General features: G+C 39.8%; 1 protein-coding gene across 1 annotated transcript in view; it reads left to right on the forward strand.

Annotated features, from left to right (window-relative positions):
* SHC3 (SHC (Src homology 2 domain containing) transforming protein 3) overlaps positions 1–2,905 on the forward strand; it is a gene marked incomplete at its 5' end in the record, with an annotated part of 21,267 nt that extends 18,362 nt beyond the window's left edge. Inside the window, one exon of the mRNA XM_010180515.1 lies at positions 2,777–2,905. Within this exon, the coding sequence (XP_010178817.1) occupies positions 2,777–2,905 (129 nt within the window). The remainder of the gene's footprint in view (positions 1–2,776) is intronic.
* Between the last annotated feature and the right edge of the window lie 10,376 nt (positions 2,906–13,281).

Genomic DNA, 13,281 nt, shown 5'->3' on the forward strand with positions numbered 1-13,281 from the left:
GCTGGTGGCTGTGCAAGCCTAACCAGCCTATGTGCCACTCATTTCCATGTGACATCTGTGTTAGACAGGATATGGACCAGGCCTTCTGTGTTTTCCTGCATGTAAGCCCAGGAGAAAACCAGGGTAAACCTTCTCCATCTCTTTGCTGCGTGGGGACTCCCTTAGTCGACAAAGGGACCTTCACAGCAGCAGACTGGAGAAGGCAAAGGAGCTTCAGTTTTCTGCAGCTGCCCTGTCCTGCTTCTGAGGAGGCTTACTTTCATCTGAAGAATGAAAGCATTGCCACGTGTTTTATTCTTGGCTCCTGGTAGCTGAAAGTGAGCAACTCCTCTTCTGTGAAGAACAACTTTAGATGACAAGCCCCAAAGCAAATGAGAAAGTTCTGCAAAGGAGTTGGCCTGCTGGTGTCTGTTTCAGCTGAGAAACCAGCTGAATTAGGCTGGTCCTGCAAACTCTGTAGCGCTGCGATGAGGAATGCCCATGGTACTTGTTGTAATTGCATTTGGCGCATGGGGGCAGTCAAAGAGTGGTTTTGCACATTTTAGGCGCCAACTGCCTAGCCCTGGGCGTGACCGGAACACCAGTCTGAGGAACTGCCGGTATGCCTCTTGTGGGGGCGGCATCCTTCCCTAAATTTTGGTCAGCAGTTTTGTGACTTCTGCAACGGGAGCCCTTAATTCTCCTGTCAGCATAAACCCTCAAATAGGTGATGGGAGCTACTGCGGGGAAAACGCTGCTGTGTGACATGGGAAGTGCAGGGATGCCGTGTCCCACCGGGAGCTCTGCTGCTCGGCATGGACTACTCAGGCCCTGTGATGACTCCCGAGACATTTTCCTCCTGCAGGCAAAGGACCGAGGTCCTCACTTCTTTCCTGCACTGCCTTTAAGAGCGGCACTAATTTGCTGTCCTCCTTGCATGGGGACATCCTTGTTCTCTGCACTTACCTCCTCCTGCAGCCTACTAGTGACCTGCTATGATGGCCCAAATGGCTCTGAAGCTCCTTACTCAGGAGGCAACACTTGATAATAACAGCTCTTCTGCAGCTGTTTTTAGGTTGGCTGTGCTGTCTGTATGATTTGTGGGGTGATTTGAGCAGCCCTATTTGTGACTTGTCAGAGCAGAGAATCAATAAAATTGCCCATGTGTGGCCAGCAGCAGCAGCATGCCAGCAGCTTGCATTACTTCTGCATGGTCTTGATGTGATTATTTGTAAAAACCAATTTACACAAAGGCTATCTGAAAATTTATTTCACTCACAAATTACCTAGTGACACATTATAGCTCTTAATGGCATCTTTTCAGAGCAGAGTTAACTGTCCAGTTGCTTCTGCTGTCATCCAGCAGACCAGAAAAAACCCCACCTCTAGTTCAGGTGAGGGATGCTTAAAATGGAGGACTGCAGGATTTTTTTTGCCGAATTTAGAATCAGGGCTTGAACTCTAGTGATGGCAGAGAATATTGCTCATGGTGAAAAAGCTCTCAGGTGAAATGAATGGACTGAAAATGTGTTAATCTGAATATAGATAAGGAAAGTTACTGCTGCTTTAAAGGTATCTTTCAATTTTGAAACTACAGCTTTGAATAATTATGGGAAATGGTGTTTCAAAGCACTATGTTTCAGAAATCGAGAGAGCCTGTTGGGTTTTTTTTCAGTGATGCAGCTACACACAGACTGAGCAGGTAGCATAATTTACCGCAAAATTGTTTGTTTCTTTTCTCACCTGTGACATCATATGTTAGGTTTCTGAAGAAGACTGAAGTATTTCAAGCGAGGTGCCCACCACGGCGTAAGCTGACTTTGGAATGTTTTAACAAAAGTCATTCTCTCTTTCTGAGAAAAGTTCAAGGGAAACAGGTGACATGTGTCACTTCAGAGCAGTGTTCACAGGCAGTGAGGAGCCATCCCAGTACAAAGCTTTACTGCAGCATGACATTTGCTTGAGAGGACCTCTGCTCTGCCTATGGAAGCTGTATGTCTAGATTGTTTTAAGCATAGGAAGGAAATATTTTGTGAAGATGTGGTTAAATAACTGGAAATTGTTTTGTAATATAGATTAGTTTTGGGCCTATCCTGATTTTTGTCTGTTTTACCTTGCAATATCAGTTTCCTCTTATTATGAGTGTAATAAATTACTTAGCAGGATGCTGGTGCAGAGGGCCAGCAAATGGGCAAGACAAATAACACTCCCTGCCCTGAAGTGTTTCAGTTTCAAAGGCACAGGGATGTACCCTCCAGCATGAGGCAAACCCAAGCCAAACACACATGGTGGCTAGATAGCTTTTGGGGAAGGGAATTTTCCAGCACCTGAAGTAAAAGGTCATTGCTAAGGAAAGCACAAAGATGCCAAGGTGTCCTGAGAAGAGTTGGGTTCTGGCATCTCTGGAGGGACAGCTCACTCTAATGAAAAAGTGAAAACAGTTATAAGAAGCAAGTGGTCTCTTGAAGAAGGAATATTTCATCTAAAAATCAGATTTACAGTGAAACAAAATGTTGTACAGAAATCTTTCAAGTAGATCTACTCAGGAAGAGTAGCTGTAGTAGACTGGCCCATAGGTAGCACGCAAAATGTCTGTTTGGAGAGAGCAGAGGGAGTAACAGATAAAAGAGAAGCAAAACTCCAGAAATGCTAGATTTCCACTGATTTGGATGGGAGAGGGATCAGTCTCTAAAGCGAGATCAATTGTATCATTTTATTCTTAGAGAATTTTTGTGCGAATTTAAGGGAAAAGGTATTTTGCTCTTTAACCTATCTTCTTGCATCCTTTTTTTTAAAGGTTCGTACAAAAGATCGTGTCTTTGACAGCATAAGTCATCTCATCAATCATCATCTCGAGAATAATTTGCCGATAGTTTCTTCTGGGAGTGAACTCTGCCTGCAGCAGCCTGCTGAGAGGAGACACTGACTCTAGATAACTATTTTAGGTTTTGTAATTTGCACGCTATAACTGGTGGAAATTGCAGATCTGAAAAAACATATACATTGAAAAAAAAAGCATATTCACAAGTATTTCATCAGTATGTTTTCTTTAGGTTTAAGAAGTCCCATTTTACATGGCACACTTGAAAATTCTCAATGCTTTATGTAGACATGAGGTCACAGCAGAAGGCTTTCTTAAAAAGTAATTTCAATAAAATTGTTCAGATTCTCTAATGTGAATATCGATAGTGTACATATACACATTATATATATAAATACAGTATATATTTATATTTTTCAAGTCAGTCTGTTGACGGTATAGAACTATCTTCTGTGCCATGTGTTTTTACCAGAAGAAAAAATGCCATTTGTGATTGTTCAGATAAAAGTAGAATTCAGTAGTCTCAATTTCTTGAGAAAATGAATATTAGGAATCTTATTTCTAATTTTACCTAAGAAGCACAACTATGGGGATTACAGGTGGATTATGCTGGTTAGCCATGAAAGGAGTCTGAATTCAGCAACTAGTATTCCACCTCATAAATTTAGCATAAAACAATTTTTAAAAGAGTTATTCAGTGTCACTGATATCAAAAGCATTTTATCTTTCTGATGTCACGTTTGAATTCTTATATGCTACTCAAAACATTTGTATCTTGCTTTAACAATGATTTGGTGTGATCTCTCTGTGTATGAGGTGTGTGCATTTAATTTTTCTAATGATAATATAATGATATTCTGTAACTTAAAATTATTAATTTGAGTGCTAACATTATTTATAAGTAGTTCTCTGCTTATAGTGAAGATCTAAGTGTTCTTGACTACCAGTTTCCAATGAAATGTTACATACTGATTATGCAAGTTCAAATAACTCATTTTTAATAGGTTTAATGCAAGATGTACATGGCTGGTCAAAGGCATACCTGAAAAATATTTTCTTCTTCTAAACAGTGAAAACTATCATGACTCAGTGGTCAGTTTTGCAAATGATGTCATTTGCGTTTACCTACCAAATAATAACTCGACTTTGGCCTTCAACGAGTGATAGGTACTGCAAATATACTGCTTTTCTCTAAATATCAGATTGGAAAATGTACAAACACAAAAGATGCATTTCTAGCAGAAATATTCTTGTCTTTTGGTACCGGGAAATGTTTTAAGGGTGATTTTATAGTATTCAAATAAAAGCACTATATGAAACTATTTTATAAAGCTTATCAGGACCCAAATTCAGTAGATACAGTTCCTGTAAAAGAACTGTTCCTGTTTGTGCCAGAATCAAGATTTAGCCTTCAGTGTTCCAAGGTCTTCTCTGTCACCAGTATCTCAAATAAAAATCTTCAGGCTTGATTCGTAAAGGCCAAGACTCATCAGGATTATTATAGTTTAAGCACCTGCCTACCCTGAAGTAGACAATACTTAAATCTACTTAAAGTTAAATTTGGTTTTAAGAATTTGCTAAGTTTAATAATTTATGAAAGTACAACTAAATTGAGTGAAGGATTAATTTATAATCCATTCAGGTAGGAATTAAAATTAAAATTATTAAAATTCTGAAATAATTTTCTTGTACCTTCTGCTTTGAAATATGGTGAAGCTGCAGCTTGGGAAGTTTGGTTTTGGTTGATTTAAAGAATAAAAATGATTGAGGCATCTAAGACTAATCATGTGATCTGTGCAATAAAAATACACTTGATTCTGTAATCAAGATGTTCAGAAGCCAAACTAAGACATTAATGAGTCAAATGCTTCTGATTAATTTTATTGCAGATAGTTATTATTTGATAATTCTAAGTTTGGGTGGGAACTGAGAGCAAAGGAAATAAATTAAATGCTGCATTGCAACCCAAATTAGCATGGTGCTGTGGTTAGTGGAATTAATAAAATTTGGCTTGTCTTTTTACCAGGTTGGAAATTGCAAGGGAAGATGAGGAGATCTTATACCCCAAAGCAGTATTTGCCAAAATGACTTTATTTAAGAGCATCCATGCTTCACCATATTCCACTTTGAACTGTCTCAGTTGCCATCTTTTTTGTCATAGGTAACACTTGTCATTCCATGCTCCCACCTCCCTGTGGCCGTGTCCTGGAAAGTTTTTAGTGTGATATTACTAATTATAAGAGAAAGCTTGTTTTGTACTTCAAATGGTGCCTAATTCCCTTAGGTGCCTTTAAAAATGCCACCTGATGCCTGTGTCTGTTCTAGATTCCTAAATATCCTGTCAGTGGATGCCTAGAAAAATGTAACAAAGTATGGGAGTATGAATGAAGGCACTAAACATACACTGAAATAAGCATCTAAATTTTTTACCATTGTCCTAGCTGTATAAGTTAGCAGCTGCCCAGCTGCATGTTTTGAAAATTAAAGCAGGTGACAAGGACATGCAAAATGAAACAGCTTGGCAGAAGTATTAAATTCCCCAGACTATATTTTGCAAACTCTGCCTCCAGTAAAATGTGGCTATTTTAAGCTGCTCTGTCAGTGCAACCAGTTTGCCCAGCTCAGCCTGCCCATTGATGATGCAAAGGTTACACATAGCTTGATCGGATGCAATTTGGTCCTGAGTAGTGGTAGCATCTTTGGGCTGTGATGATGCCCCGCTGTCACAAGGGATCAGGAGATCCTGTCTGGCCAGGTGTGATGAACCAGCAGCTTTTCTAAGTCACTGGGAACCAAATGATCTCAAAGCTGCCCAGAAAGAAGGTTGTGTGGGCTAATCAGTGCTCCTTTTGTGGATCCTGCCATTGCTTTTTCCCACTGTTACTCTGGTAGTTTTGATTTTCCCCTATATGAAAATGGTAACAAAACCTGTATAGTCATTTGGATAGCAGTTGTCATTAGTGTCAAAAACCATTTTACACTGGGGTCAACAAGAATGAACTGAACCTGCTAGAGAAGCAGGGCTCATTTCTGTGAGGAGTCAACACTATGAGCAGTTTAAGAGAGGTAGATGTCATGACATGAGCTCAAATGCTGTGTGACTGGCTGAAAACTAGACAGCTGACAATGTAATTTGAGCCTTTTAATGCTTGCCTTTGGTTTTTAGTCCATTCAGTTTTTGGTTTTATTCCCTTTTATGCAATCCCAAGGGCTAGATGCTTGCTGGTAATTCAGTACCATGACTTCAAGAACTGGGATTTTACTGAAAGAGCACATTTACTAGACTCAATAGAAATCACTGTGATTAGACAACATTATGGTATCCTTTGGCATTTTCCCAGTGGATAGCTGAGAAGGCAGAACTGAAACTCTATCCTGCTACATTGATTTTGAGTCCTATCTGATTATCAGTTTTGATTCCAGTTGTGTTGCAACTATGTGAACTGTGGGCAATGAAAACGCATTCTATTCCTTTAAACAAAGAACTTTCAAAAGTGAACCAAATGCTTCTGATTAATTTTATTGTAGATCTAGAGTAATTATTAGGATAATAAAATTTACCAGTGAGGCTGGCAGTGTTAGATTGGTCATTAAGGAACAGTCATATTCCCAGACTTTCCAGATGCTTCAGAAGCAATGAAACCTCAAAGGTAGAAAAAGTGATTTAAAATCTCAATTACCTTCTGACTTCAATGGGAATTTGCTCAATGTGAGGACTTCCAGGGTCCCTTCCCTAATGCAAGAAGAGGACATTCAAATCGGCCATACCTAGGTGGAGACCATAGGCCGTGATGCAGTTTTCATGGCTTATGGCCTGCCTCCTCGCCCTGGGCTTTGCACGCATGGTAAGGATAGAGGTTTATACAGTAGCTTTCATCTACTTCACATTCTACAGGGTTTGCAAAGGGAGATAACTCTGGTTCTGCCAGAGACCTCTCTGCCACACACGCTTAGGAGAATTTACAAAATTTATATCATAGTGCAATTGCAAATGCTGCTAGCATCAAGTGCCAGATGCCAGCTACAATGTATTCATAATGGAATTGATGTATGTTTAGATATTTCTAAGTAGCAACTGCTTCACTTGAAAACTAGCAGAGTTTTGCAGCCTCCAGGAAATTTACAGGTCGACAGGGGAAGTTTGGAACTTGTGAATGTTCTTACAACAGGTTACAAATTCTGCTTTCAAGCCCTTGCTCTTAGCATTCAATGTCTATCTGAAGTAAGTGGCAGAACCAAGAATTTATATTAAGTAAACCATAGTTGCATAAACAAAGTCTAAGCTGAAGTAACAGACACACTTCCCTTTTTATCATCCAGACATTTTCAAAATGTGTTTGTATAAAATCCAAATTCAGATTTACCTTAGTGTTCTGTCAAAAATATGTTGATTACCATAGTCTTTTTGCCCAAGCATACAATTGCACTCTCCACAAATCAATGCTTGCTCAAAGCTGTCAGGATACTGGCAAATTCCTACTAAAAGCTCTGTGCTCAGCTGCACTTTACCCACTCGCACACATTGTCTGTGGACCTTGCTCACATCTGCATTGGATGCAGCTGGAATGAGGGCAGGCCTGTGGAAAAAGGACACAGACATACAATTTCCCTGCAGTTAACCAGGCACGGATAGGGAGTGAAAAGCTGTCCTGGGAGAGAAAACCCCAGGGATAAGAACTGTAGCCTGGAAACACGAGCCAGTAAGCATATAAGCCACTAATGAGAGCAGAGAGCTGTTGCCAAATTATAAACACGCTAATTGGTTGATATGGTTAAAGGAGAGCCTCTGGGGAAAGGAACTGCAAAAAACTTATGCAATGCCTGCAGCTCATGTCTTTTTGCGACCTTCACATTCACAAGCCCTGATCTGTTTCTCTGCATCCTGTATGGCTTCCACTGAGAAAAAGCAGGGCATTTTTTTTGTCTCAGTAATGGGTATAAGATTTTAGAATTACGCATTTCTAGCAAAAGCACCACATAGGAGAAAAGCTAAATAAAGAGTGTTTAAACCTTGTTTGACAACAGAACAGGCCGTGGATACCAAAGGAAGAAAGAAGCTAAAGCTGGGTGACTCATTCTGCTACCACACCTTGTGGGAGACAGCATAGATGACTCAGAAAAGGAAGGTGGCCTTAGATTTTGAGATTAAGATGTAGAATTACATTTTATGTAGCTATCATGAAGGTCAAATAATATACAGGTGAAACGACAGCTGTTTCCAGCAGTCTTCATTTTTCTCCTGTCAGGCAAAAAACACCAAACACACCCAGACAAATATTAATTCAAAGTGATTTATTTTAATTAAGTGAAGAATGTAAAGATTATAATTGGTATATATTTGTGTCCTTTGTGGCTGGATTGGTGTGATAACTGCTTCTCAGTAAAGTCCTGCAGAGTTAAACCTTGAAAGAAGCCAGGTTTCTTCTTTTGAGGTAATTGTTTTTTCTTTGCATTGTGTGGGCAGCAAGAACAAAACAAAAAAGTGACTATTTTGCTGTAAAAATGAGTTTGACTGTACATTTGTTATTTATTAATATTCATTACTTTAAAAAACATTTTTAACTGAAAATTGCAGGAAAAATAATGTATGTGGAAATATTGTGATCATTTATATTCCTGACAACTTTTGTGAATCTCAAGTTTTTGCCTGTCCGCTGATTGTGGTATTCTGGTTATAGAGGCAAGTTTTGTCTCTGAGGAAGTCCTTGAGCAACAGAATTTGGAATATAAGTGTCATGCAACTGTTTTCTGATTATTTAGTTTGTATATGATTAACCAAAGTAATAAAATAATGAGCACTACTATCGAATTGAAATGCATGTAAAGTGGGCTTGAGTCTTCTCCTGTGCCCAAGTTACCTAATGGCCTAGGGTTGTTTGGGTTTGGTTTTTTTGTGGCATTTATTTGTTTGGTTTTGTTCTGTTTTGTTTTTAATTTACCTGAAGAGATGGTCAATTTGTAGCAGAATAAGTGAAATTCTACAGGGTTTACCTGGATATTGATTATTGATGGTCAATGAAGTACTCATCTCAGTAGAAACAGGGATGAAAAATGTTAGGGGACCAAATGGCACATGAGAAGTTTGACCTCAGTTACACTGACTTTACACCAGAGGAGCTCCACTTACTTTGACAAAGGCAACATTGCTTTCCATGAGTTTATTTTTGACGAATAGCATTTTCACAATGCTAATAATCTCTTGTACAGGCCCTATTGCTGGGTCTGATGATAGCCTGTCCTGAAACGGTAGCATTTCTGCTTGGCAGACTAACTAGGTGAGGGATAGCCAAGGGCAGTGAACTTCATGGCCTTTCCATGGAGAGTGGCTGCAAGGACAAGGTCCGTGCAAGAGCAGCTATTTAGTGTACTGTGGAGAGGAGAAAGGCTCCATGTCAGAAGGAAGCTCAGCTGGGTTCCCCACATCCTCTTCCTTGCCTGAGTGTCTCCTTGCAAAGGCCCTTCCCTGTTACTCACTTGGAGAAAAGCTGAGCCTGGAGATGCCCTGGGAAGTTACATTGCTCTAGGGGAGAAGAAATACAGCTCTGAGGGCAGTACAGGCACTAGCACACCTCTGCACGGTGCCTCCAGCCCACTGAAGGCAGTACAGGGACTAGCATGCCTCTGCACCGTGCCTCCAGTCCACTTCAGGTGCCAGATCTCGGCGCTGCAGCAAGCCTCACAGCCCAGTGGTAGCCAAGCAGAAACCCCTGATCACTGCTGCTGTCCCTGTCCCTGCATGAGTTTTGTCATAAGAAGGCGATGTCCCCAGGCCTGGGGTGGCCATGGTGGTACATAGCTCCCAGCAAAGTCAAGGGGCCAAGTTGTGCTGGTGGGCTAAATGGCACTACCTGAGGTGGATGCCAGCATGGTTCTGCTCAGCAGGGTCTGACCAGCTGCTCTCAGGACCACAGTTTTTACACTGGTGTGTTTTCCACTTCCTTACTAGAGCAGTTGCAAATTATAAACCTTGTAGGCCATGTGACACCCTAATTACAGTCATTCCTTGTAAAATGTGCCTTCCCAAGGAAGCAGCCATGCATGGTGCTGCCAGAGAAGGCAGCCCTTCGACCCAAGGAGCCCAGGGGCTGTGTCTGCTCCCAGGAAAGCAAGAGAAAAGCCTTCCTCCAACTCGGGGGTTGGTGGAGGCAAAGCCTACCACCTTCGGCTGTGCAGTTTTTCCATAGCCGCTGCTTTAAGGCATGACACCCAGAGTTTAAATGCATGTTTTCCATAGAAGGCCAGAACAGTTTTTACAATTCTTTGAAAAATGACCACTATACAACAACTTTGGTTGAAAGGTTTAAGATTTAATTAATTGTTTTCAAAATGCTTATGGTACCTAATGAGTTGAAAATACTCTGTAAGACCATTGGCAATAAAAGACTCTTGGAAAGCATCTTGTGAAAACATTTTTTTTCCTCCTTAGGTGATTGGGTTTGCACTTCTTTTGTAATCCAGAACCAAAATAAATATTCCAATTCATGAAATAATATGAACAAAATGTTAAGTCTCCTTTGTAGCTTTTGCTCTGTATAATTGGGAAAGGGAGACATTCATTTTCTTACATGCTCAAATCAGCCCAGATGATAAAAAGCTTGAATTCCAGCATGTATTTTAAGGAATTTTCTAGTATTTTAGGGTTGAAAAAAGCTATTCTCCATATTTTTCCAGCTTCAAGAATAGGACATCTTCCTGGTTGTTCATGGTCCACTCCTGTTAAGCTCTTGTTTTGTCCTACTTCAAAATTTTGCTCTGAAATCTTCTAGAATCTGTGCTGTACCTAGTACATCCCAGTGGGATGCACCCACTGAGGACTGGGGACACAAGTTTCCTTCTCCTCAGAATTACTTTGTAAATGATATTATCAGTGTTACATGTGAACTCATGAATCTTAGGAGCCTGCTTCAAATAAAGCAGGGTAGTGAACAAACAAACAAAATATCCCCACAGCTCCAAAATAAGAGAAGGAAAACAAAGTAAAGTGAAAGGTTTTTGTACTGACATGCAATCACATGGCTTCCAACACTGGAGCTGCTTGCATTACTTGTACCTTGCATCAACTCTGACAACAGCTAAGGCTAGAATCCAGATGTTAAAACTCAATTTTATGTGCATGTTCTTGGACTTCGGCTATTAATTTTTTTTTTCACCTAAATAGCAAGAATCATAACATCCTTGACGTGGTGTGGGGTCAGCCACAATGTTTTCTCAAACTGTTATGTTGATAAGGCCTTTTGGCTCTACAATAGCAAGGAATGCTGCCACGTGTCACAACCTCATGAACTAACATTTAGAAGTACACAAATATTTTAGCTGGTAGTTTTCAAAGACACAACTTCAGGGCAGAACTTCCACACTGAAAATACGGCCAAATAGCACTGTAAGATCTAAAAACCTAAGCAAGCCATGGCAATGCAATGTCACCAGTTCTATTTCTCACAAAGCTACAGAGCTGCTGACCCAGCCTGTATCTGCAGTTCATATAGTTACATCATGCTCAGCTTAGTTTATCTTTTTCTTCTTAAGTGCACTCCTTTTCAACATTTTTGGTAGAAATTAATTCATTTTTACTACTCTCTTTCACAGTTATTCAAATACAGTTTTGCTTTGTTTTTATACTTTTCTAACAGCTTAAAACATTTACAAGCAGTTAACTTGCAAAAGATAATCACAATACAAACCTCTACATTTTAAAGGCTTTTGCTACACACATTACACAACAACATACACAACACTGTACATACTTGGGAAGAGTCTAATGCTGCTGCTTTAAATGACTAAAAGTGGAGTAAAGCTAAGGATGAGCTCTTTCAGGCTGTGTATTAAATAAGCCTCAACTACTTCTTATTGTGCGCAAGGCAGGGTGTGTTTTGAGACAATAAACAAATCTTTGAAAGAGCTCAGTAAAGCTAAATGCTTACATTCTTATTGAAAGACAATGGGAACCCATCCCAGAATTTCCTGTTAAACTCCACTGAAGCCTCCAGCCATAAAGTACTACTGATGGAAGTACCATGAGCTACTTCCATGGGACTTGAAACCAGATGTTTGTAAATCTTAACTGCTCTATGTCTCAGGGAATCCCTCTGATGCTGAACACCATCCTGTACTGAGGCTGGTAAGGCAGTGATGAACCATCAAGTAGTTTTCACACAGGTTTCTCTGGAACAACCTCTCAAAAGTCGGGAGCTCCAGGAAAGTTGGAAGGTCTTCCAAACTAAACAGGCTTTCATTGCAGATCCAAGCAGGGTCAGGTATAAACGGAGATAGGCTCTTCAACATGATCCTGTTGTACTGCATCTTCCCTCTTGTATCTGCAAAAGTGCCTGGAGATGTTAGGAGTGCAGGGTCCCATTGCCAGGGAATAGGATCTTGTCCCACTGGCTGGACTTCTTCCCAGGAGAGAATTTCTAACACAATCCCGTGCTGTGATAGTGCCTGGAGAGAAAAGAAGGAACTCCATAGGGACCCATTTGTGGTTCATTGCTTTCTGAAATGATATGTCTCTGTTTTAGAACTGAAGAATCTCAGCTTAGGTAGTGCATTCACAATGTACACAGGTTTACATAGGTTCAACATATGTTTTTAAATACACTGGAAATAGTAAGTAAAAATATATGCATTAAAACAGTACATACTCTTGATACACATGTATTGTTGGTCATATTTTAACTACTTTAAATAGCAAATATATATAGCCTCTCTTAAAGGTTATTTACTACTGCTTTTTTAAGATAAATTGTGAAATGTCGCAGTGACAACTGTCATGTTGTCTTTCACTAAATATGAAAAATTTGAATAACAGTGGGAAAAATAAAAATACTGTGTTGATATGACATGTTACAGTTCCTGTCAGTTAAAAGCTACTACTTCATATGTTTTCAAATATCCCCATTGAAGCACATCTATCTAATTCTATAATTTGTCACCTTACACTGTATACTGCAATACAATGTTTAGCATATTGTAAACTTTTACCAAACATTTTAATAAGGAATTGTACAAATATACAGCTATTTATACCACATACGTATAAGGCCATTAACATAACAGCAAGATACATACAGAGAACTATAATCACCAACACAGATAATGAGCTTTTCTCACAGCTGGCAATAATCAGGCTCATCTTCCGATTGCCAGCAGTGTATAGTAAATGCTGCAGTCTGTAACATGTCTTATTGTGTCTTGCAAGATCAGGCAGTGCCAAATGCAGCCTCATCATGCAATGCCATTGTGGTGCACAATGTCAGTAGCTGTGCACGGACTCTGTACTGGCTGTTGAGTAGCATGAAAGGTTTTTTTCTGAATCAGGTATGTTACTGAATGAACAACCAAAGCAAATGATTGGTAATAAGTAAGTCCTCAAAGTTAAATAAGTGGTTAGTGTTTTCCCTTGTGACTTAAGTGCATGAATACTTAAACTATGTTTGTAGTTTAACTCTAAAAGACACAGAAAGGCACTTGTCTTGAGGAGCCCT

This window comes from Mesitornis unicolor, unplaced genomic scaffold (assembly GCF_000695765.1).
Source record: "Mesitornis unicolor isolate BGI_N332 unplaced genomic scaffold, ASM69576v1 scaffold10190, whole genome shotgun sequence".
Taxonomy (NCBI): Eukaryota; Metazoa; Chordata; class Aves; order Mesitornithiformes; family Mesitornithidae; genus Mesitornis; species Mesitornis unicolor.